Source organism: Pseudophryne corroboree, chromosome 11 (assembly GCF_028390025.1).
Source record: "Pseudophryne corroboree isolate aPseCor3 chromosome 11, aPseCor3.hap2, whole genome shotgun sequence".
Classification (NCBI taxonomy): domain Eukaryota; kingdom Metazoa; phylum Chordata; class Amphibia; order Anura; family Myobatrachidae; genus Pseudophryne; species Pseudophryne corroboree.
Window position 1 is genome coordinate 318,963,855 of NC_086454.1, and position 24,557 is coordinate 318,988,411.

Below are 24,557 nucleotides of genomic sequence, written 5' to 3' on the forward strand. Positions count from 1 at the left end.
CCTATCTCCTCAGTACACTGGCGCCATTTTCCCTCACAGCTCCATTGGAGGGAAGCTCCCTGGCTCTCCCCTGCAGTCACTACACTACAGAAAGGGTTAAAAAAGAGAGGGGGGCACTAATTAGGCGCAGTATTAACTATACAGCAGCTATAAGGGGAAAAACACTTATATAAGGTTATCCCTGTATATACAGTATATAGCGCTCTGGTGTGTGCTGGCAAACTCTCCCTCTGTCTCCCCAAAGGGCTAGTGGGGTCCTGTCCTCTATCAGAGCATTCCCTGTGTGTGTGCTGTATGTCGGTACTTTTGTGTCGACATGTATGAGGAGAAAAATGATGTGGAGACGGAGCAGATTGCCTGTAATAGGGATGTCACCCCCTAGGGGGTCGACACCTGAGTGGATGAACTGTTGGAAGAAATTACGTGACAGTGTCAGCTCTGTATAAAAGACAGTGGTTGACATGAGACAGCCGGCTACTCAGCTTGTGCCTGTCCAGACGTCTCATAGGCCGTCAGGGGCTCTAAAGCGCCCGTTACCTCAGATGGCAGATATAGACGCCGACACGGATACTGACTCCAGTGTCGACGGTGAAGAGACAAATGTGACTTCCAGTAGGGCCACACGTTACATGATTGAGGCAATGAAAAATGTTTTACACATTTCTGATAATACGAGTACCACCAAAAAGGGGTATTATGTTCGGTGAGGAAAAACTACCTGTAGTTTTCCTGAATCTGAGAAATTAAATGAGGTGTGTGATGATGCGTGGGTTTCCCCCGATAACAACTGATAATTTCTAAAATGTTATTGGCATTATATCCTTTCCCGCCAGAGGTTAGGGTGCGTTGGGAAACACCCCCTAGGGTGGATAAAGCGCTCACACGCTTGTAAGGGCTCTACCCTCTCCTGAGATGGCCGCCCTTAAGGATCCTGCTGATAGAAAGCAGGAGGGTATCCTAAAATGTATTTACACACATACTGGTGTTATACTGCGACCAGCAATCGCCTCAGCCTGGATGTGCAGTGCTGGGTTGGCGTGGTCGGATTCCCTGACTGAAAATATTGATACCCTAGATAGGGACAGTATATTTTTGCCTATAGAGCATTTAAAAGATGCATTTCTATATATGCGTGATGCACAGCGGAATATTTGCCGACTGGCATCAAGTCTAAGTGCGTTGTCCATTTCTACCAGTAGAGGGTTATGGACACGTCAGTGGTCAGGTGATGCGTATTCCAAACGGCATTTGGAAGTATTGCCTTATTAAGGGGAGGAGTTATTTGGGGTCGGTCTTTCAGACCTGGTGGCCACGGCAACAGCTGGGAAATCCACGTTTGTACCCCAGGTCGCCTCTCAACATGAGAAGACGCCGTATTATCAGGCGCAGTCTTTTCGTGGACAAGCGGGCAAAAGGTTCCTCTTTTCTGCCCCGTGACAGAGGGAGAGGAAAAAGGCTGCAGAAATCAGCCAGTTCCCAGGAACAGAAACCCTCTCCCGCCTCTGCCAAGCCCTCAGTATACGCTGGGGCTTTACAAGCAGAATCAGGCACGGTGGGGGGCCCGTCTCAATGAATTTCAGCGCGCAGTGGGCTCACTCGCAAGTAGACCCCTGGATCCTTCAGGTGATATCTCAGGGGTACAAATTAGAATTCGAGACGTCTCCCCCTCGCCGTTTCCTAAAGTCGGCTTTACCGATGTCTCCTTCTGACAGGGAGACAGTTTTGGAAGCCATTCACAAGCTGTATTCCCAGCAGGTGATAATCAAGATACCCCTCCTGCAACAGGGAACGGGGTATTATTCCACACTGTTGTGGTACCGAAGCCGGACGGCTCGGTGAGACCGATTCTAAATCTAAAATCTTTGAACACTTACATACAGAGGTTCAAATTCAAGATTGAATCACTCAGAGCAGTTATTGCGAACCTGGAAGAAGGGGACTACATGATGTCTCGGGAAATCAAGGATGCTTACCTTCATGTCAAAATTTACCCTTCTCACCAAGGGTACCTCAGGTTTATGGTACAGAACTGTCACTATCAGTTCAGACGCTGCCGTATGGATGGTCCACGGCACCCCGGGTCTTTACCAAGGTAATGGCCGAAATGATGATATTCCTTCGAAGGAAGGGAATTTTAGTTATCCCTTACTTGGACAATTCCCTGATAAGGGTAAGATCCAGGGAACAGTTGGAGGTCGGTGTAGCACTATCTCAGGTAGTGTTGCGGCAGCACGATTGGATTCTCAATATTCCAAAATCGCAGCTGGTTCCGACGACACGTCTTCTGTTCCTAGGGATGATCCTGGACACAGTTCAGAAAAAGGTGTTTCTCCCGGAGGAGAAAGCCAGGGAGTTATCCGAGCTAGTCAGGAACCTCCTAAAACCGAGCCAAGTCTCAGTGCATCAATGCACAAGGGTTCTGGGTAAAATGGTGGCTTCCTACGAAGCAATCCCATTCGGCAGATTCCACGCAAGAACTTTCCAGTGGGACCTGCTGGACAAATGGTCCGGGTCGCATCTTCAGATGCATCAGCGGATAACCCTGTCACCAAGGACAAGGGTGTCCCTCCTGTGGTGGTTGCAGAGTGCTCATCTTCTAGAGGGCCGCAGATTCGGCATTCAGGACTGGGTCCTGGTGACCACGGATGCCAGCCTGCGAGGCTGGGGAGCAGTCACACAGGGAAGGAATATCCAGGGCTTATGGTCAAGCCTGGAGACATCACTTCACATAAATATCCTGAAGCTAAGGGACATTTACAATGCTCTAAGCTTAGCAAGACCTCTGCTTCAAGGTCAGCCGGTGTTGATCCAGTCGGACAACATCACGGCAGTCACCCACGTAAACAGACAGGGTGGCACAAGAAGCAGGAGGGCAATGGCAGAAGCTGCAAGGATTCTTCGCTGGGCGGAAAATCATGTGATAGCACTGTCAGCAGTATTCATTCCGGGAGTGGACAACTGGGAAGCAGACTTCCTCAGCACGACCTCCACCCGGGAGAGTGGGGACTTCACCCAGAAGTCTTCCACATGATTAAAAACTCGACAGGTATTGCGCCAGGTCCAGGGACCCTCAGGCAATAGCTGTAGACGCTCTGGTAACACCGTGGGTGTACCAGTCAGGGTATGTGTTCCCTCCTCTGCCTCTCATACCCAAGGTACTGAGATTGATAAGATGGAGAGGAGTAAGCACTATATTCGTGGTTCCGGATTGGCCAAGAAGGACTTGGTAACCGGAACTTCAAGAGATGCTCACGGAGGATCCGTGGCCTCTACCTCTAAGAAGGGACCTGCTCCAGCAAGGACCCTGTCTGTTCCAAGACTTACCGCGGCTGCGTTTGACGGCATGGCGGTTGAACGCCGGATCCTGAAGGAAAAAAGGCATTCCGGATGAAGTCATCCCTATCCTGATCAAAGCCAGGAAGGATGTAACCGCAAAAACATTATCACCGCAATTGGCGAAAATATGTTGCGTGGTGCGAGGCCAGTAAGGCCCGACGGAGGAAATTCAACTGGGTCGATTCCTACATTTCCTGCAAACAGGAGTGTCTATGGGCCTGAAATTGGGGTCCATTAAGGTTCAAATTTCGGCCCTGTCAATTTTCTTCCAAAAAGAACTAGCTTCAGTCCCTGAAGTTCAGACGTTTGTAAAAGGGGTACTGCATATACAGCCTCCTTTTGTGCCTCCAGTGGCACTTTGGGATCTCAATGTAGTTTTGGGTTCCAAAAGTCACATTGGTTTGAACCACTTAAATCTGTGAAGTTAAAATATCTCACACGGAAAGTGGTCATGCTGTTGGCCCTGGCCTGGGCCAGGCGCGTGTCAGAATTGGCGGCTTTATCCTGAAAAAGCCCTTATCTGATTTTCCATTCGGACAGGGCGGAATTGAGGACTCGTCCTCAGTTTCTCCCTAAGGTGGTTTCAGCGTTTCACCTGAACCAGCCTATTTGTGGTGCCTGCGGCTACTAGGGACTTGGAGGACTCCAAGTTGCTAGACGTTGTCAGGGCCCTGAAAATATATGTTTCCAGGACGGCTGGAGTCAGGAAATCTGACTCGCCGTTTATCCTGTATGCACCCAACAAGCTGGGTGCTCCTGCTTCTAAGCAGACTATTGCTCGTTGGATTTGTAGTACAATTCAGCTTGCACATTCTGTGGCAGGCCTGCCACAGCCAAAAATCTGTAAATGCCCACTCCACAAGGAAGGTGGGCTCATCTTGGGCGGCTGCCCGAGGGGTCTCGGCTTTACAACTTTGCCGAGCAGCTACTTGGTCAGGAGCAAATACGTTTGTAAAATTCTACAAAATTGATATCCTGGCTGAGGAGGACCTGGAGTTCTCTCATTTGGTGCTGCAGAGTCATCCGCACTCTCCCGCCCGTTTGGGAGCTTTGGTATAATCCCCATGGTCCTTACGGAGTCCCCAGCATCCACTTAGGACGTTAGAGAAAATAAGAATTTACTTACCGATAATTCTATTTCTCGTAGTCCGTAGTGGATGCTGGGCGCCCATCCCAAGTGCGGATTGTCTGCAATACTGGTACATAGTTATTGTTACCAAAAAAATCGGGTTATTGCTGTAGTGAGCCATCTTTTCTAGAGGCTCCTCTGTTATCATGCTGTTAACTGGGTTCAGATCACAAGTTGTACGGTGTGATTGGTGTAGCTGGTTTGAGTCTTACCCGGGATTCAAAATCCTTCCTTATTGTGTACGCTCGTCCGGGCACAGTATCCTAACTGAGGCTTGGAGGAGGGTCATAGGGGGAGGAGCCAGTGCACACCAGATAGACCTAAAGCTTTCTTTAGATGTGCCCAGTCTCCTGCGGAGCCGCTATTCCCCATGGTCCTTACGGAGTCCCCAGCATCCACTACGGACTACGAGAAATAGAATTATCGGTAAGTAAATTCTTATTTTCTGCTAGGAGAGGCTTATGGACTCGCCAGTGGACAGGAGATGCAGATTCTAAAAAGCACATGGAAGTGTTGCCTTATAAGGGTGAGGAATTATTTGGGGATGGTCTCTCGGACCTAGTTTCCACAGCAACGTCTGGGAAGTCAGCATTTTTACACCATGTCCCCTCACAGCCTAAGAAGGCGCCGTTTTATCAGGTTCAGTCCTTTCGGACCCAGAAAAACAGGCGTGGAAAAGGCGGGTCTTTTCTGTCCAGAGGCAGAGGTAGGGGAAAAAGGCTGCAACAAACAGCAGGTTCCCAGGAGCAAAAGTCCTCCCCCGCTTCTTCTTCCAAGTCCGCCGCATGACGGTGGGGCTCCACAGGCGGAGCCAGGTACGGTGGGGGGTCGCCTCAAAAATTTCAGCGATCAGTGGGTTCGCTCACAGGTGGATCCCTGGATCCTGCAAATAGTATCTCAGGGGTACAAGCTGGAATTCGAGGCGTCCCCACCCCGCCGATTCCTAAAATCTGCCTTGCCAATTGCTCCCTCAGACAGGGAGGCGGTGCTAACGGCAATTCACAAGCTGTATTCTCAGCAGGTGATAATCAAGGTACCCCTACTTCAACAAGGCCGGGATTATTATTCCACACTATTTGTGGCACCGAAACCGGACGGTTCGGTGAGACCCATTCTAAATTTGAAATCCTTGAACACATACATAAAGAAATTCAAGTTCAAGATGGAATCGCTCAGGGCGGTTATTGCAAGCCTGGACGAGGGGGATTACATGGTATCCCTGGACATCAAGGATGCTTACTTGCATGTCCCCATTTACCATCCTCACCAGGAGTACCTCAGATTTGTGGTACAGGATTGCCATTACCAATTCCAGACGCTGCCGTTTGGACTGTCCACGGCACCGAGGGTATTTACCAAGGTTATGGCGGAAATGATGATACTCCTTCGAAGAAAGGGAGTTTTAATTATCCCGTACTTGGACGATCTCCTAATAAAAGCGAGGTCCAAGGAACAGTTGTTGGTGGGAGTAACACTATCCCAGGATGTGCTGCACCAGCACGGCTGGATTCTGAATATCCCAAAGTCACAGCTGGTTCCGACAACACGGCTACTGTTCCTGGGTATGATTCTGGATACAGTCCAGAAAAAAGTGTTTCTCCCGGAGGAGAAAGCCAGAGAGTTGTCATCTTTAGTCAGAGACCTCCTGAAACCAAAACAGGTATCAGTGCATCACTGCACGCGGGTCCTGGGAAAGATGGTGGCTTCTTACGAAGCAATTCCCTTCGGCAGGTTCCATGCCAGAATCTTTCAGTGGGACCTGTTGGACCAGTGGTCCGGATCGCATCTTCAGATGCATCGCTTGATAACCCTGTCTCCGAGAACCAGGGTGTCGCTACTGTGGTGGCTGCAGAGTGCCCATCTTCTAGAGGGCCGCATGTTCGGCATACAGGACTGGGTCCTGGTGACCACGGATGCCAGCCTTCGAGGCTGGGGGGCAGTCACACAGGGAAGAAACTTCCAAGGACTATGGTCGAGTCAGGAGACTTCCCTTCACATAAATATTCTGGAACTAAGGGCCATCTACAATGCCCTAAGTCAAGCAAAATCCCTGCTCCTACACCAGCCGGTGCTGATCCAGTCAGACAACATCACGGCAGTCGCCCATGTAAATCGACAGGGCGGCACAAGAAGCAGGATGGCGATGGCGGAAGCCACAAAAATTCTCCGATGGGCGGAGAATCATGTACTAGCACTGTCAGCAGTGTTCATTCCGGGAGTGGACAACTGGGAAGCAGACTTCCTCAGCAGACACGACCTCCACCCGGGAGAGTGGGGACTTCATCCAGAAGTCTTCCAGATGCTGGTAAACCGTTGGGAAAAACCACAGGTGGACATGATGGCGTCCCGCCTCAACAAAAAGTTAAAAAGATATTGCGCCAGGTCAAGGGACCCTCAGGCGATAGCTGTGGACGCTCTAGTGACACCGTGGGTGTACCAGTCGGTTTATGTGTTCCCTCCTCTGCCTCTCATACCAAAGGTATTGAGAATAATAAGAAAGCGAGGAGTAAACACCATTCTCGTGGTTCCGGATTGGCCAAGACGAGCGTGGTACCCGGAACTTCAAGAGATGCTCTCAGAGGACCCGTGGCCTCTACCGCTCAGACAGGACCTGCTACAACAGGGGCCCTGTCTGTTCCAAGACTTACCGCGGCTGCGTTTGACGGCATGGCGGTTGAACACCGGATCCTAAAGGAAAAGGGTATTCCGGAAGAAGTCATTCCTACGCTTATTAAGGCCAGGAAAGATGTTACGGCAAAGCATTATCACCGCATATGGCGGAAATATGTTGCATGGTGTGAGGCCAAAAAGGCCCCAACAGAGGAATTTCAACTAAGTCGATTTCTGCATTTCCTGCAAGCAGGAGTGAATATGGGCCTAAAACTAGGCTCCATTAAAGTACAGATCTCTGCTCTGTCGATTTTCTTTCAAAAAGAACTAGCTTCAGTACCTGAAGTTCAGACATTTGTGAAAGGAGTGCTGCATATTCAGCCCCCATTTGTGCCTCCTGTGGCACCTTGGGATCTCAACGTGATGTTGAGTTTCTTAAAATCACATTGGTTTGAGCCACTAAAAACCGTGGATCTGAAATATCTCACGTGGAAAGTGGTCATGTTATTGGCCCTGGCTTCAGCCAGGCGAGTGTCAGAATTGGCGGCTTTATCATGTAAAAGCCCTTATCTGATTTTCCATATGGATAGGGCAGAATTGAGGACTCGTCCCCAGTTTCTCCCTAAGGTGGTGTCAGCGTTTCACCTGAACCAGCCTATTGTGGTGCCTGCGGCTACTAAGGATTTGGAGGACTCCAAGTTGCTGGACGTTGTCAGGGCCCTGAAAATATATGTTTCCAGGACGTCTGGAGTCAGAAAATCTGACTCGCTGTTTATCCTGTATGCACCCAACAAGCTGGGTGCTCCTGCTTCTAAGCAGTCTATTGCTCGCTGGATTTGTAGTACAATTCAGCTTGCACATTCTGTGGCAGGCATGCCACAGCCAAAATCGGTAAATGCCCATTCCACAAGGAAGGTGGGCTCATCTTGGGCGGCTGCCCGAGGGGTCTCGGCTTTACAACTTTGCCGAGCAGCTACTTGGTCAGGGGCAAACACATTTGCAAAATTCTACAAATTTGATACCCTGGCTGAGGAGGACCTGGAGTTCTCTCATTCAGTGCTACAGAGTCATCCGCACTCTCCCGCCCGTTTGGGAGCTTTGGTATAATCCCCATGGTCCTTACGGAGTTCCCAGCATCCACTAGGACGTTAGAGAAAATAAGAATTTACTCACCGGTAATTCTATTTCTCGTAGTCCGTAGTGGATGCTGGGCGCCCATCCCAAGTGCGGATTGTCTGCAATACTTGTAAATAGTTATTGTTAACTAAAGGGTTATTGTTGAGCCATCTGTTGAGAGGCTCAGTTGTTTTCATACTGTCAAACTGGATATAGTATCACGAGTTGTACGGTGTGATTGGTGTGGCTGGTAAGAGTCTTACCCGGGATTCTAAATCCTTCCTTATTATGTCTGCACGTCCGGGCACGGTGTCCGAACTGAGGCTTGGAGGAGGGTCATAGTGGGAGGAGCCAGTGCACACCAGGTAGTCCTAAATCTTTCTAGAGTGCCCAGCCTCCTTCGGAGCCCGCTATTCCCCATGGTCCTTACGGAGTTCCCAGCATCCACTACGGACTACGAGAAATAGAATTACCGGTGAGTAAATTCTTATTTTTTTTTATGTGTTTGTGTTGGGGGCAGCAACAGGGGGGCAGCAACAGGGGCACAACAACAAGGGGCACAGCAACAGGGGCACAGCAACTGGGGGGCACAACAACAAGGGGCACAGCAAGAGGGGCACAGCAACTGGGGGGCACAGCAACAGGAGCACAGCAACTGGGGGGCGCAACAACAAGGGGCACAGCAACAGGGGCACAGCAACTGGGGGCACAACAACAAGGGGCACAGCAACAAGGGGCACAGCAACTGGGGGGCACAACAACAAGGGGCACAGCAACGGGGCACAACAACTGGGGGGCGCAACAAAAAGGGGCACAGCAACTGGGGGGCGCAACAACAAGGGGCACAGCAACAGGGGCACAGCAACTGGGTGGCACAACAACAAGGGGCACAGCTATAAGGGGCACAAGTACAAGGGGCACAGCAACTGGGGGGCACAGCAACTGGGGGGCACAACTACAAGGGGCACAGCAACTGGGGGGCTCAACTACAAGGGGCACAGCAACTGGGGGCACAATTACAGGGGTCACAGCTACTGGGGGCACAGCTACTGGGAGCAAAGCGACTGGGGGCACAACTACTTTGGGCACAACTACTTTGGGCACAGCTAGGGGGCACAGCTATTGGGGGCAAAGCTACAAGGGGCACAGCGACTGGGGTCACAACTACTGGGGGCACAGCGACTGGGGGCAAAGCTACAGGGGCCACAGCGACTGGGGGCACAACTACAAGGGGCACAGCAACTGGGGGGCTCAACTACAAGGGGCACAGCAACTGGGGGCACAATTACAGGGGTCACAGCTACTGGGGGCAAAGCGACTGGGGGCACAGCGACAGGGGGCACAACTACTTCGGGCACAGCTAGGGGGCACAGCTATTGGGGGCAAAGCTACAAGGGGCACAGCGACTGGGGTCACAACTACTGGGGGCACAGCGACTGGGGGCAAAGCTACAGGGGCCACAGCGACTGGGGGCACAACTACAAGGGGCACAGCTACAACGGGCACAGCTACAGGGGTCACAACTACTGGGGGCACAGCCACAAGGGGCACAGCGACTGGGGGCACAACTACAGGGGTCACAACTACTCGGGGCACTGCTACTGGGGGCACTGCTACAGGGGGCAAAGCTACTAGGGGTACAGCTACTAGGCTCACAACTATTGGGGGAGCCTGCTCCATCATCCCAGTTAGCAGCAGCACTCTCCCCTGTCTGTGCTAACGTCCTCCCGCGTCAGCGAGTGCATAATATTCATTCATTTCTCTCTATTTCTCTCTCTCTCTCTCCTCTCCTGTGGATTACTTTGTTTGTAAGTATAATTTTCATTTATACAGGTACCGGCCCTATTGGATTCTACTGGACAAGTGGACGTGACCGGCGTGGGATGTAGGTAAGTAATCTCTCTCTCATTTTTACAGGAACCACCTATTGGATTCTACATGGACAAGTGGACGTGACCGGCGTGGGATGTAGGTAAGTATGTGTGAGTGTGTAAGTGTGTTTTAATAAATTTTTACTTTCACGGTGTGTGTGTTGTGTTTTTATTTGGGTATTTTTTTTGTTGTAGAACTACAGGCAACAGCGGGCCCGTTATTTCCCCGCATGCTGGCACTTGAGGTTCTCCAAGTACCAGCAAGCGGGGGAGGCTTGCTGGGCCTTGTAGTTCCACAACAAAAAACAATATTCTTTTTTATACACACTTATGGCTATCAGCCCGGCACCCACCGCCCAGGGGTGCTGGGGACAGCCTCGGGCTTCACCCCTGGCCCTTGGGTGCCTGGAGGGGGGGGACCTCTTGATTTAAGGGGTGCCCACTCCTCCAGGGAACCCCGGCCAGGGGTGACTAGTTGGGGGGGTAATGCCACGGCCGCAGGGACCTACATAAATGTGTCCCCCGGCTGTGGCATTATGTCCCTGGCTAGTGGAGTCCGGTGCTGGTTTTAAAAATACGGGGGACCCCTACATCTTTTGTCCCCCGTATTTTTGGAACCAGGACCGGTCTAAGAGCCCGGTGCTGGTTGTCTAAATACGGGGAACCCCTGTCCAATTTATTCCCAGTATTTAAACAACCAGGACCGGCTCAAAGAGCCTGAGGCTGGTTATACTTCGGAAGGGGGACCTCACGCTTTTTTTTTTTTTTACTTTTTTTAACCCATTCAGATCCTTCTCCATTAAGTTAATGGAAGCCCTGGACAACAAAATTGCATTCATGTCCTCCTCCCACTCCCTTCCCAAACACTAATTTTTATTTTTTTCTATAAAAATGTACAATATATCACAAGTATGATGAGCAGGCAGGCAGCGGGCATTGGCGGCATCGGACTGAGGTGCAAATTAGTGGCGGAGGGCTGGGTCAGTTGATGGTGGGCTAGTTTGTAAGCCATTGGCGGTGGCAGCAGGCATCGGCTCAGTGGCAGTAGCGGGCATTGGCTCGGCGGCGGTAGGGGTCATCGGCAGGATTCGGCGGACATTATGGCTGTAGTGCCTCACCAGCCTCTGACCTCACCGCACGCCACTGAGATGGGTGTACCTGGGTCCCACTGGTTTCTGCCAGTTCTGAGCTGACGGTATTGCTGGACGTCTTTCGATTTCGAAGAGAAGTAACCATGATGTGTCTTTCATCTGATGTGCTAAGTTTCCTTGGCCGACCACTGCGTCTGCAGTTCTCAGCGTTGCCCGTTTCTTTGTGCTTTAAGGCTGCGAAATACAGACAGGTACTTATCCATCATGCAATACCATCAAGGAGGCGTCTGATGGCGCCAACATTATTCTGCATCGGGATAACAACCTCAAACATACAGCCAATATCATTAAGAACTATCTTCAGCGTAAAGAAAAACAAGGAGTCCTAGAAGTGATTATATGGCCCCCACAGAGCACTGAGCTCAACATCATCGAGTCTGTCTGGGTTTACATGAAGAGACAGAGGATTTAAGCAAAGCCTACATCCACAGAAGATCTGTGGTTAATTCTCCAAGATGTTTGGAGCAACCTCCCTGCTGGGTTACTTTAAAAAACTGTGTGCAAGTGTACCTAGAAGAATTGAAGGCAAAGGGTGGTCACACCAAATATTGATTCTCTTCTGTTCATTCACTTTTTTGTTAATTGATAAAAGTGAACTGTTAACACTTCTGTTTTTGAAAGCATTCTTACATTGCAGCATTTTTTCCACACCTGCCTAAAACTTTTGCACACTACTGTATAATCAGGCAGTGGAATGCAATGTAACTTTACTATAATATTTATAAAAGCATTTTTTAGACAAACGTAGCATTATTATTATTATTATTATTATATCTGAACAAAACCAGGCTTGCCCATAAGTTGGAATATACTTTTGTGATACACTAATAATAAAGTAAAATCATATTCAATTTTCTTTTGGCCAAACCCACTCTTATTTATGAAGAGAAATTAGTGTGGTTCCTAAGAAGGTTACGCTGGTAATATCTGTACATGTGCATCACTAGCAGCCAAGTTCTGTCCCTATTGCATAGTTGTTACTTACAGGAGTGTATACATTTATCGGAACCACCAGTGTATTATTGTACTCTAATGGTTTGCATGGTTATACAGGGAGGACATGGACCAGGAGGAGAAGGCCAAGTTTGGTGAGCTCTGTAGTATGGAGAACGGAAAAGGACGGGAATGGTTTGCACGGTTTGTCAGCGCTCAGGTAAGTGCACACTTCTGAAGGCTCGGTACACGTCTGCACTCCCCTCACCGTGGGCCTGGACCTGGGGAATGCAAGATGCATTTCTTTTCCATCCAAACAATGCGTAGTCACATGAAGGACTCTGTAGAATTGTTATTGCACCTTTTTTATTATAGGCCCAGATTTTTCAAGCCTTGGAGAGTGATAAATACTGTAGCACGGTGATAAAGTACCAACCAATCAGCTCCTGACAGCTAGGAGGTGGTTGGTTGGCAATTTATCACCGTGCTATTTATCACTCTCTAAGGCTTGATAAATGTGGGCCATTGTGTGAACTGCGCCACTACAACAACGGTGCTAGCGGCGCAGACGGCTTTTTACTATAATAGGAAAGTCAACCTTTTTATGAGGCATTAAAAATCTGTAAATGAAACAAAGCTGTAAATTATTATTAATTTGTTTCTGTTACATATTTGCCTTTTTCCTCCATGCCTGTTGCTGGCAGCCCCTCTCTAATGTGTTTGGCTTATTATGCAGATTGCAGAAGGACAAACATATATGCACATTAGGGGATAAGTGTACAGACAGACGGCCCCTGACATTTGCTGTGTGTATAGTTGTTATTATATAGAAGTGTTTTCGGAAGTATGTATATTTGGTAGTTTAGAGAGAACAGTACAATATGAGGAGGAATGGCAGCATGACTGGATGGGTACTGAATTCTGTAACACGTTTTGTCTCTGCAGCGCTGTAATTCCAAATGTGTCTCAGAGCAGACGTTCTACCGGCTGGTGCAGTCATTCGCCGTGGTCCTGTTTGAGTACGTCCCCTCATCCTGGGCAGGTTACGGGCATTGCCTGTGGAATACTATAGCTCCATCTACTTCATTTCCGTTCTGCTTTCTTTAGGTGTTACCAGATGGATGATTATGGCCCTGCCAAGAACCTGATGACAATGTGCTTCACCTACTATTATATCGGTGAGATACTTAGGCATGTTGCGGTAATATTCCTCATGTCCTGAAACCAGGCCGCCTCTCTATATACCCTGGGGTAGGCTGGAAATATGCCTTCTCCTGTCCTCATCTGTATTGGCCTGCCTGTTCCTATACCATTATAAGTGTGACAAGCTGGTAACAGCCCAGCCACGCCACAGTCTCAGCTGTGTGATCCATTGTGAACACGTCATTGATCTTCTAACCGTATGATATTCTTCTGTTAATGCAGAAAGTTTCTCATTTCTAAATAAACGTCTGAAACAATCAGTTATACTGTTTCTTGGGAAAGCTGACAATAGGGATGTTACTCGCATCAGCTCGTGTCTGGACACTTACAGCAACACGTTGGTGACATAGGGGGTCATTCCGAGTTGATCACTCGCTAGAAGTGTTTAGCAGCCGTGCAAACGCTATGCCGCCTCCCACTGGGCAGTGTATTTTAGCTTAGCAGAAGTGCGAACGCATGTGCAACCGAGCTCTGCAAAAACAGTTTGTGCAGTTTCTGAGTAGCTCTGAACCTACTCAGCGCTTACGATCACTTCAGCCTATTCATGTCCGGATTTGACGTCATACACCCGCCTAGCGAATGCCCAGACATGCCTGCGTTTTTGCAAACACTCCCTGAAAACGGTCAGTTGACACCCAGAAATGCCCCCTTCCTGTCAATCTTCTTGCGGCTGTCAGTGCGAATGAATACTTCGCTAGAACCTGTGCACAACCACAATGGGCTTTGTACCCGTACGTCGCGCGTGCGCATTGCGGGGCATATGCATGCGCAGAAATGCCAATTTTTAGCCTGATCGCTGCGCTGCGAACAACGGCAGCTAGCGATCAACTCGGAATGACCCCCATAGTGTAGGACCTGTATTGTTATCTGGGTGATGTACTCCCAGCCCCCCATTGTATGAAGACTACACCATGGAGTGGCCATCTGTAAAAAGGGGCAGAGGCGAGTTCCAAAGGGGCATGGGTTATACTTCTAGTGATTCTCATTCTGGCTCTCCATACTAGATCGGACGCAGTCTTAGACACAAGTGAGTTTTGTGGGTGAATATTGCATGGTTTCTCAATGTGCATCTACAGGTGGGGCTGCGCTATATGGAACGCAGTCTTAACGCTACTTGTTACTGTAGGGTATTGGCATATAGGTTAAATCACAGGTTCTCAAACTCTGTCCTCAGGACCCCACACGGTTCATGTTTTGTAGGTCACCTGTAGATTTTTCAAATGTGACAGTTGGTGATACACAGTGCAGCTGCCGGGTGATATGGAAAACGTGAACCGTGTGGGGTCCTGAGGACCGGGTTTGAGAACCACTGGGTTAAATTAATGAGGGTGTGCAATTGCACAGGAAACTGAATGGGGGCAGAGTGGCTGTGTATGCATTCCACTCCATACGGGCAATGCCAGTGCAGTTGTCACTGGCTTCATCTCTGCATCGCCCCCACTGTGTACAGGTGGGAATCATACCGCAGCGTTGCCAGCCTTCATGTCACTCTACTTCCAGGAAAGCCGCATGTCTCTCCCACTGACTCCCGGGAGAAGCCGGTGAGCACCGGCAGCATTGATGCCTACCTGAAATCTGCCAACTCCTGGCTGTCGGAGAAGAAGGACAACGTCGAGCGGCTGCTGAGGACGACGTCGGTCACAACGGAGAACATGAAGGGTTTCTTTGGGGGTCTGGAGAGCAAGCTGAAGGGGCCCCTATCGAAGAGAAATGAGTGAGTAGCACTTGGGGCTGAGCCATTAGTACATATGGGGTTCCACGCGTACTGCTATGTCGTTACCCAGAGCTAAACTGTTTCAAATTTACTATGTATTGCATAAAACCCACAGCTTTCCATTTGTTGTGGAACTGCAAGTCTCAGCATGCCCTGTCAGTCTCTAGCTTCACTAATGGCTTCTGGCTGGCTGGGAATGTTGCACAACAAATGGAGAGCCATAGGATACTTCCTCTAAATTAGATTATGTATCTATGATATACAATATGCATGTTCTCATTGTATAAATGTACATTTGATGAGAGTTTGTTTTGCTGCATCCATCTGTGGTGCTGTATATAATGGAACACTAAACGCTTATAGGCAGCGTCACATATGTTCTCTGCCCAGAGTCTTCTGCCAGCAGCTAATACATGCGTCCTACTCTCCACAGGCAAAGTGAGGACGCCTCGAGGGAGCCGTCGAATGACAGTGAGTGGGTCTCATTGTCTCTATATTTATTCCTTCTGCCAGGATCATCTTTGTAATTTACATTTTATGCTGATTTCAAATCTCCCATATCATGGTTACATCTCCTGTCCATGTGCAGTCCCCCTGCAGAGTCCGGATGAGAAGAAGGGAGAGAAGATCTATCTGTACACACACCTAAAGCAGCAGCCTATATGGTGAGAGAGGGGGAAAGCCCCCAAAAGTGCACAAGATTTACTAACAAAGGTGGAAACAAGCCCATAAGTATAAGTAGCTGCACGAAGAATGTCTGTCATTTGTAGTAGGCCGACCTGTGTGTGTGTGTATATGTGTGTGTGTGTGTGTATATATATATATATATATATATGTGTATGTATGTATGTATGTATGTATGTATGTATGTATATGTGTGTGTATAGATAGATGGATCTATACATACACACACACACACACTTTAATTCTTGGAAAGTCCTGATGAATACGGTTTTATTTATTTAAAAAAAAATTGGGTGCTATGTAAGTAATTGCGCTACCATAAGACGCTGATTTATGGGTTTGTCATGCAGATGTACGATCAGAGCCTATGATATTATTAGAATGATTATATAAAGCAAAATAATTCAGCTCAGTTTATGGCAATCTAAAAATAATTGGGGTAAAACAGATGCCAACAGTAATGTGTAGCAGGTCTGTAATGCGATCCCTACAGGTTGTCAGAAACTTAACCGCCTGTCCCTTTGCAGGCACACGTTGCGGTTCTGGAACGCTGCGTTTTTCGATGCCGTGCATTGTGAGAGGAGGAAGAGGTCACCCACAACCAGGTGAGAACACCTTACAAAATAAGGAGGCCCAGGGCTAAAACTGGCAAGAGACGGATGTAAGCTCAGAGGTGCTTCAAATTCCACATTACTGTGTAGAAGGATAAATGTTTACATTTCAGTCTTATAGCTGGTTTCATAGGAAATTACCTACGAGGCAACTGTAAATTTAATTAGGTAAACCACAATCCACTTTTTACCGATGAGCTGCAATACCTACTGCTGTCCAGCAGGTAGCGCTAAAGCCCATAGAGATTGAGAAATATGGTCGCTGTCCAAACAGTAGTTCTGCCCAGACCCATGTGTGTTGGTTACTAAAAACATGTTCCATAACCCATAACAACAATCCGATTTTTGCCTCATTATTTAACTTGCACTGGCTTGAGCAAAGCATATTATAAATTGCTTGTGGGTTATTGAATATTTGTGTTTTGCCTTTCAGATGTAACAATCACAAGTGTGCCACGCTATCTGATTGAAAAGTTTTATTTAAAGGTACATACACACTTGCCGATAAAATGAGCGACGTCGCTCATTTTCCCCCTCCCTGAGCGACATTGCTCATTTTATTGGCCGCCAGCGACGACCGATGTGCGGCCCTGCGGGTCGGCAACAATCGTCGCTGTTGCCAGTGCATGCATGCAGGATCTGGACTGTCATCCACGACCTGCATGCAGGGCTGGCAGAGGCGTGACGTCACTGAGCAATACGAGCGGTCATATCGCTCAGTGTGTACGGTCGGCCGCCGACCGGCGGCGAGGGAGGGGAAACATTAGACGACGACGCTCACAGAGCGACATCGTCTAATGTGTACGGACCTTAAGATTTAACTGTAGAAATTATAAAAATATTTCTCTATCGTCCTAGTGGATGCTGGGGTTCCTGAAAGGACCATGGGGAATAGCGGCTCCGCAGGAGACAGGGCACAAAAGTAAAGCTTTCCGATCAGGTGGTGTGCACTGGCTCCTCCCCCTATGACCCTCCTCCAAGCCAGTTAGATTTTTGTGCCCGGCCGAGAAGGGTGCAATCTAGGTGGCTCTCCTAAAGAGCTGCTTAGAAAAGTTTAGCTTAGGTTTTTTATTTTACAGTGAGTCCTGCTGGCAACAGGATCACTGCAACGAGGGACTTAGGGGAGAAGAAGTGAACTCACCTGCGTGCAGGATGGATTGGCTTCTTGGCTACTGGACATCAGCTCCAGAGGGACGATCACAGGTACAGCCTGGATGGTCACCGGAGCCTTGCCGCCGGCCCCCTTGCAGATGCTGAAGTAAGAAGAGGTCCAGAATCGGCGGCAGAAGACTCCTCAGTCTTCTAAAGGTAGCGCACAGCACTGCAGCTGTGCGCCATTTTCCTCTCAGCACACTTCACACGGCAGTCACTGAGGGTGCAGGGCGCTGGGAGGGGGGCGCCCTGGGAGGCAAATGAATCCCTATTTTGGCTAAAAATACCTCACATATAGCCTCCGGAGGCTATATGGAGATATTTAACCCCTGCCAGAATCCGTTAAGAGCGGGAGACGAGGCCGCCGAAAAAGGGGCGGGGCCTATCTCCTCAGCACACAGCGCCATTTTCCCTCACAGAAAGGCTGGAGGGAAGGCTCCCAGGCTCTCCCCTGCACTGCACTACAGAAACAGGGTTAAAACAGAGAGGGGGGGCACTAATTTGGCGTTAGAAATATATAAAAAAGATGCTATAAGGGAAAACACTTATATAAGGTTGTCCCTATATAATTATAGCGTTTTTGGTGTGTGCTGGTAAACTCTCCCTCTGTCTCTCCAAAGGGCTAGTGGGTCCTGTCCTCTATCAGAGCATTCCCTGTGTGTGTGCTGTGTGTCGGTACGTGTGTGTCGACATGTATGAGGACGATGTTGGTGAGGAGGCGGAGCAATTGCCTGTAATGGTGATGTCACTCTCTAGGGAGTCGACACCGGAATGGATGGCTTATTTAGGAAATTACGTGATAATGTCAACACGCTGCAAGGTCGGTTGACGACATGAGACGGCCGACAAACAATTAGTACCGGTCCAGACGTCTCAAAAACACCGTCAGGGGTTTTAAAACGCCCGTTTACTTTAGTCGGTCGACACAGACACAGACAGGGACACTGAATCCAGTGTCGACGGTGAATAAACAAACGTATTCCTTATTAGGGCCACACGTTAAAGGCAATGAAGGAGGTGTTACATATTTCTGATACTACAAGTACCACAAAAGAGGGTATTATGTGGGATGTGAAAAAACTACCGTAGTTTTTCCTGAATCAGATAAATTAAATAAAGTGTGTGATGATGCGTGGGTTCCCCCCGATAGAAAATTATGGGCGGTATACCCTTTCCCGCCAGAAGTTAGGGCGCGTTGGGAAACACCCCTTAGGGTGGATAAGGCGCTCACACGCTTATCAAAACAAGTGGCGGTACCGTCTATAGATAGGGCCGTCCTCAAGGACCAGCTGACAGGAGGCTGGAAAATATCATAAAAAGTATATACACACATACTGGTGTTATACTGCGACCAGCGATCGCCTCAGCCTGGATGTGCAGAGCTGGGGTGGCTTGGTCGGATTCCCTGACTAAAAATATTGATACCCTTGACAGGGACAGTATTTTATTGACTATAGAGCATTTAAAGGATGCATTTCTATATATGCGAGATGCACAGAGGGATATTTGCACTCTGGCATCAAGAGTAAATGCGATGTCCATATCTGCCAGAAGATGTTATGGACACGACAGTGGTCAGGTGATGCAGATTCCAAACGGCACAAAGGTGTATTGCCGTATAAAGGAAGAGGAGTTATTTGGGGTCGGTCCATCGGACCTGGTGGCCACGGCAACTGCTGGAAAATCCGCCGTTTTTACCCTAAGTCACATCTCTGCAGAAAAAGACACCGTCTTTTCAGCCTCAGTCCTTTCGTCCCTATAAGATCATATCTGCCCAGGGATAGAGGAAAGGGAAGAAGACTGCAGCAGGCAGCCCATTCCCAGGAACAGAAGCGTTCCACCGCTTCTGACAAGTTCTCAGCATGGCGCTGAGACCGTACAGGACCCCTGGATCCTACAAGTAGAATCCCAGGGGTACAGATTGGAATGTCGAGACGTTTCCCCTTCGCAGGCTCCTGAAGTCTGTTTTACCAAGGTCTCCCTCCGACAAGGAGGCAGTATGGGAAAAAATTCACAAGCTGTATTCCCAGCAGGTGATAATTAAATTACCCCTCCTACTACAAGAAAAGGGGTATTATTCCACACTATATTGTGGTACTGAAGCCAGAAGGCTAGGTGAGACTTATTCTAAAAAAAATTTTGAACACTTACAAAGGTTCAAATCAAGATGGAGTCACTCAGAGCAGTGATAACGAACCAGGAAGAAGGGAATCGAGAAGTAGTGACTGCGGGAAATGGTGACTGTTAATAAAAGAAAGTTATGTTCCTGCAGGTGAAACAGATTTTGATCTGCGGTTGATGGGAACATTTTTAGATATTTGCACCCTGAATCCTCATTAGAACTTTCTGTGTCGTCTCGTCACTAGTCCGACGTTTCCTACAGCCAGAAAACCGATAATGAGACTTTAATCATCGCAATAAAATCTGCTTCTGTAATGTTGTTGACATTCTTTTTCTAATTAGCCCTTTGCCATCCTTTGATATCACGTCTGTTCCAGTGCATCTTGGCAGGTGCGTAACTGCCATCTTAATTGTAGAGATGCGTCACGGATGTTTCATCAGGACAGAAGATTAGTCCCTGAAGTGGACCTCTCAACTACACACTGTGGTGACAACAGCCAGCAATGGCTGTCGTCACCACAGTGTGAGGTTGAGAGGTCCATGTGGCAACGCCCCCTTTCCTATACTTTCAATGGGAATTTGGAGAGTCAAGAATCGGTACAGACCGTAAAAAAGGTACTGCACCTGCCAAAAAGGTACAGTTGGAGGATATGGAACATTCTTATATATCATTGACCACTGCCATATTAGCGGGACCCCACCGTTTAAGTCACTACAGTATATAGAAAGGTTCTGGAGATTTACAGTATAATGCGGGGACCTTAGTCCTTCTCTGTAAGATTTGTTCTGTGCGATGTGGGGCCCTTCTGACTGGTAATAAAGGATAATGCATGTACTCGGCTGTATAGTAATGGAGCAGATAAAGTCACCTGCTGGATTCCTTCACTATCTGTCACAAGGCTGTGGCTCCTTGCTGGTCCATGCACTTCTAGACAATAACTCTTCTACTAATGTCTTTAGTTCTGAAATGTGCCTGAATCATTTGCGTAGATGTCTATCTTGTTTGCGCTTGGCATGGTGGAAACTTGGAAGTTTGCTGCTGGCCAGCGATGGTTTTCTGGAGTTCCGTTGGAAGGTGTAGTGACTGCGCCATGGTAACAGAAAGTATATACCTGTCACTATTAGCCGTTTCACACAAGGCAGTGTAAATATTTAATATTATGGGGTTATTGAAAAAATATGACCAACGATGATGGTCGTAAGTGCGCGCGTGCGTGCGTGGGGGTTACCATGTCTGTAAGACGAGGAAAGGCTTTATCTAGTGCAGCGGTGGCCAACCTGTGGCTCTTGAGCCACATGTGGCTCTTTCTTTATTCAGATGTGGCTCCCAACATTTTAAATCATGTGACCACAACAGATACAGAAACCGCTGCACTCCAGCCAGACACGCAGCAGCACTACAGGGACTTAAAACTGAAGGAGCCAGATACAAGAGGTGAGACACCCACTGGCAAACAGAGGACACATTACCGACTGCTGCAGTGGCATGAGTTGATGGGGGGGGGTGAGGCTGTAGTGATACATGAGGGTGGGCTAGAGTGACACATGGCAGAGCTGGCTGGAAAGACACAGGAGGGTCCTGGCAGGAGTGATGCGGGAGGGTGCTGGAAGTAGTGACACATGGGGGAGCTGGCTGGAGTGACATAGGAGGGTGGTAGCAGGAGTGACACATGGGGGAGCTGGCTGGAGTGACATATGAGGGTGCTAGCAGGAGTGACACATGGGGGAGCTGGCTGGAGTGACATAGGAGGGTGCTGGCAGGAGTTACACATGGGAGACCTGGCTGGAGTGACACAGCAGGGTCTTGGCAGTAGTGACACATGGGAGAGCTGGCTGGAGTGACACGAGGGGAGCTGGCTGGAGTGAAATAGGAGGGTGGTAGCAGGAGTGACACATGGGAGAGCTGGCTGGAGTGACATGGGGGAGCTGGCTGGAGTGAAATAGGAGGGTGGTAGCAGGAGTGACACATGGGAGAGCTGGCTGGAGTGACATGGGGGAGCTGGCTGGAGTGACATAGGAGGGTGCTAGCAGGAGTGACACATGGAAGAGCTGGCTGGAGTGACAGGAGGGTTTTGGCTGGAGTTACACATGGGAGACCTGGCTGGAGTGACACGGGGGGGGGAGCTGGCTGGAGTGACATTGGAGGGTGTTAGCAGGAGTGACACATGTAAGAGCAGGCTGGAGTGACAGGAGGGTGTTGGCTGGAGTGACCCAGCAGGGTTTTGGCAGTAGCGACACATGGGAGAGCTGGCTGGAGTGATACAGCAGGGTCTTGGCAGTAGTGACACATGGGAGACCTGGCTGGAGTGACACAGCAGGGTCTTGGCAGTAGTGACACATGGGAGAGCTGGCTGGAGTGACACGAGGGGAGCTGGCTGGAGTGAAATAGGAGGGTGGTAGCAGGAGTGACACATGGGAGAGCTGGCTGGAGTGACATGGGGGAGCTGGCTGGAGTGAAATAGGAGGGTGGTAGCAGGAGTGACACATGGGAGAGCTGGCTGGAGTGACATGGGGGAGCTGGCTGGAGTGACATAGGAGGGTGCTAGCAGGAGTGACACATGGAAGAGCTGGCTGGAGTGACAGGAGGGTTTTGGCTGGAGTTACACATGGGAGACCTGGCTGGAGTGACACGGGGGAGCTGGCTGGAGTGACATTGGAGGGTGCTAGCAGGAGTGACACATGTAAGAGCAGGCTGGAGTGACAGGAGGGTGTTGGCTGGAGTGACCCAGCAGGGTTTTGGCAGTAGCGACACATGGGAGAGCTGGCTGGAGTGACACATGGGGGAGCTGGCTGGAGTGACACAGTAGGGTCTTGGCAGTAGTGACACATGGGAGACCTGGCTGGAGTGACACAGCAGGGTCTTGGCAGTAGTGACACATGGGAGAGCTGGCTGGAGTGACATGAGGGGAGCTGGCTGGAGTGAAATAGGAGGGTGGTAGCAGGAGTGACACATGGGAGAGCTGGCTGGAGTGACATGGGGGAGCTGGCTGGAGTGAAATAGGAGGGTGGTAGCAGGAGTGACACATGGGAGAGCTGGCTGGAGTGACATGGGGGAGCTGGCTGGAGTGACATAGGAGGGTGCTAGCAGGAGTGACACATGGAAGAGCTGGCTGGAGTGACAGGAGGGTTTTGGCTGGAGTTACACATGGGAGACCTGGCTGGAGTGACACGGGGGGGGGGGGAGCTGGCTGGAGTGACATTGGAGGGTGCTAGCAGGAGTGACACATGTAAGAGCAGGCTGGAGTGACAGGAGGGTGTTGGCTGGAGTGACCCAGCAGGGTTTTGGCAGTAGCGACACATGGGAGAGCTGGCTGGAGTGATACAGCAGGGTCTTGGCAGTAGTGACACATGGGAGACCTGGCTGGAGTGACACAGCAGGGTCTTGGCAGTAGTGACACATGGGAGAGCTGGCTGGAGTGACACGAGGGGAGCTGGCTGGAGTGAAATAGGAGGGTGGTAGCAGGAGTGACACATGGGAGAGCTGGCTGGAGTGACACGAGGGGAGCTGGCTGGAGTGAAATAGGAGGGTGGTAGCAGGAGTGACACATGGGAGAGCTGGCTGGAGTGACATGGGGGAGCTGGCTGGAGTGACATAGGAGGGTGCTAGCAGGAGTGACACATGGAAGAGCTGGCTGGAGTGACAGGAGGGTTTTGGCTGGAGTTACACATGGGAGACCTGGCTGGAGTGACACGGGGGGGGGGGGGGGGAGCTGGCTGGAGTGACATTGGAGGGTGCTAGCAGGAGTGACACATGTAAGAGCAGGCTGGAGTGACAGGAGGGTGTTGGCTGGAGTGACCCAGCAGGGTTTTGGCAGTAGCGACACATGGGAGAGCTGGCTGGAGTGATACAGCAGGGTCTTGGCAGTAGTGACACATGGGAGACCTGGCTGGAGTGACACAGCAGGGTCTTGGCAGTAGTGACACATGGGAGAGCTGGCTGGAGTGACACGAGGGGAGCTGGCTGGAGTGAAATAGGAGGGTGGTAGCAGGAGTGACACATGGGAGAGCTGGCTGGAGTGACACGAGGGGAGCTGGCTGGAGTGAAATAGGAGGGTGGTAGCAGGAGTGACACATGGGAGAGCTGGCTGGAGTGACATGGGGGAGCTGGCTGGAGTGACATAGGAGGGTGCTAGCAGGAGTGACACATGGAAGAGCTGGCTGGAGTGACAGGAGGGTTTTGGCTGGAGTTACACATGGGAGACCTGGCTGGAGTGACACGGGGGAGCTGGCTGGAGTGACATTGGAGGGTGCTAGCAGGAGTGACACATGTAAGAGCAGGCTGGAGTGACAGGAGGGTGTTGGCTGGAGTGACCCAGCAGGGTTTTGGCAGTAGCGACACATGGGAGAGCTGGCTGGAGTGATACAGCAGGGTCTTGGCAGTAGTGACACATGGGAGACCTGGCTGGAGTGACACGGGGAAGCTGGCTGTAGTGACATAGGAGGGTGGTAGCAGGAGTGACACATGGGGGAGCTGGCTGGAGTGACAGCAGGGTCTTGGCAGTAGTGACACATGGGAGACCTGGCTGGAGTGACACAGCAGGGTCTTGGCAGTAGTGACACATGGGAGAGCTGGCTGGAGTGACACGGGGGAGCTGGCTGGAGTGACATAGTAGGATGCTAGCAGGAGTTACACAGGAGGGTGTTGGCTGGAGTTACACATGGGAGACCTGGCTGGAGTGACACAGCAGGGTCTTGGCAGTAGTGACACATGGGAGAGCTGGCTGGAGTGACACGGGGGAGCTGGCTGGAGTGACATAGGAGGGTGCTAGCAGGAGTAACACATGGGGGAGCTGGCTGGAGTGACACATGGGGGAGCTGAAGTTTATTATGTGAAAGTGGCTTTTTCAATGGATTTGGCTTTAAAAAAAATATTTTATGTCGTTCTGGCTTTTTCAATGTATTTCATACCCGGGGTGTGGTCTAGCA

The 24,557-nt window shown here is 49.9% G+C and overlaps 1 protein-coding gene across 4 annotated transcripts in view; it reads left to right on the forward strand.

The window, feature by feature from the left end:
- The window catches only part of KIAA0513 (KIAA0513 ortholog), a 122,810-nt gene that overhangs the window by 87,512 nt on the left and 10,741 nt on the right, over positions 1-24,557 (forward strand). For all 4 annotated transcript variants that reach the window (XM_063945676.1, XM_063945679.1, XM_063945677.1 and 1 more), the window contains exons 3-9: positions 12,267-12,366; positions 13,092-13,165; positions 13,254-13,324; positions 14,850-15,063; positions 15,497-15,534; positions 15,653-15,728; positions 16,275-16,352. In XM_063945676.1, the coding sequence (XP_063801746.1) occupies positions 12,267-12,366; positions 13,092-13,165; positions 13,254-13,324; positions 14,850-15,063; positions 15,497-15,534; positions 15,653-15,728; positions 16,275-16,352 (651 nt within the window). The remainder of the gene's footprint in view (positions 1-12,266; positions 12,367-13,091; positions 13,166-13,253; positions 13,325-14,849; positions 15,064-15,496; positions 15,535-15,652; positions 15,729-16,274; positions 16,353-24,557) is intronic.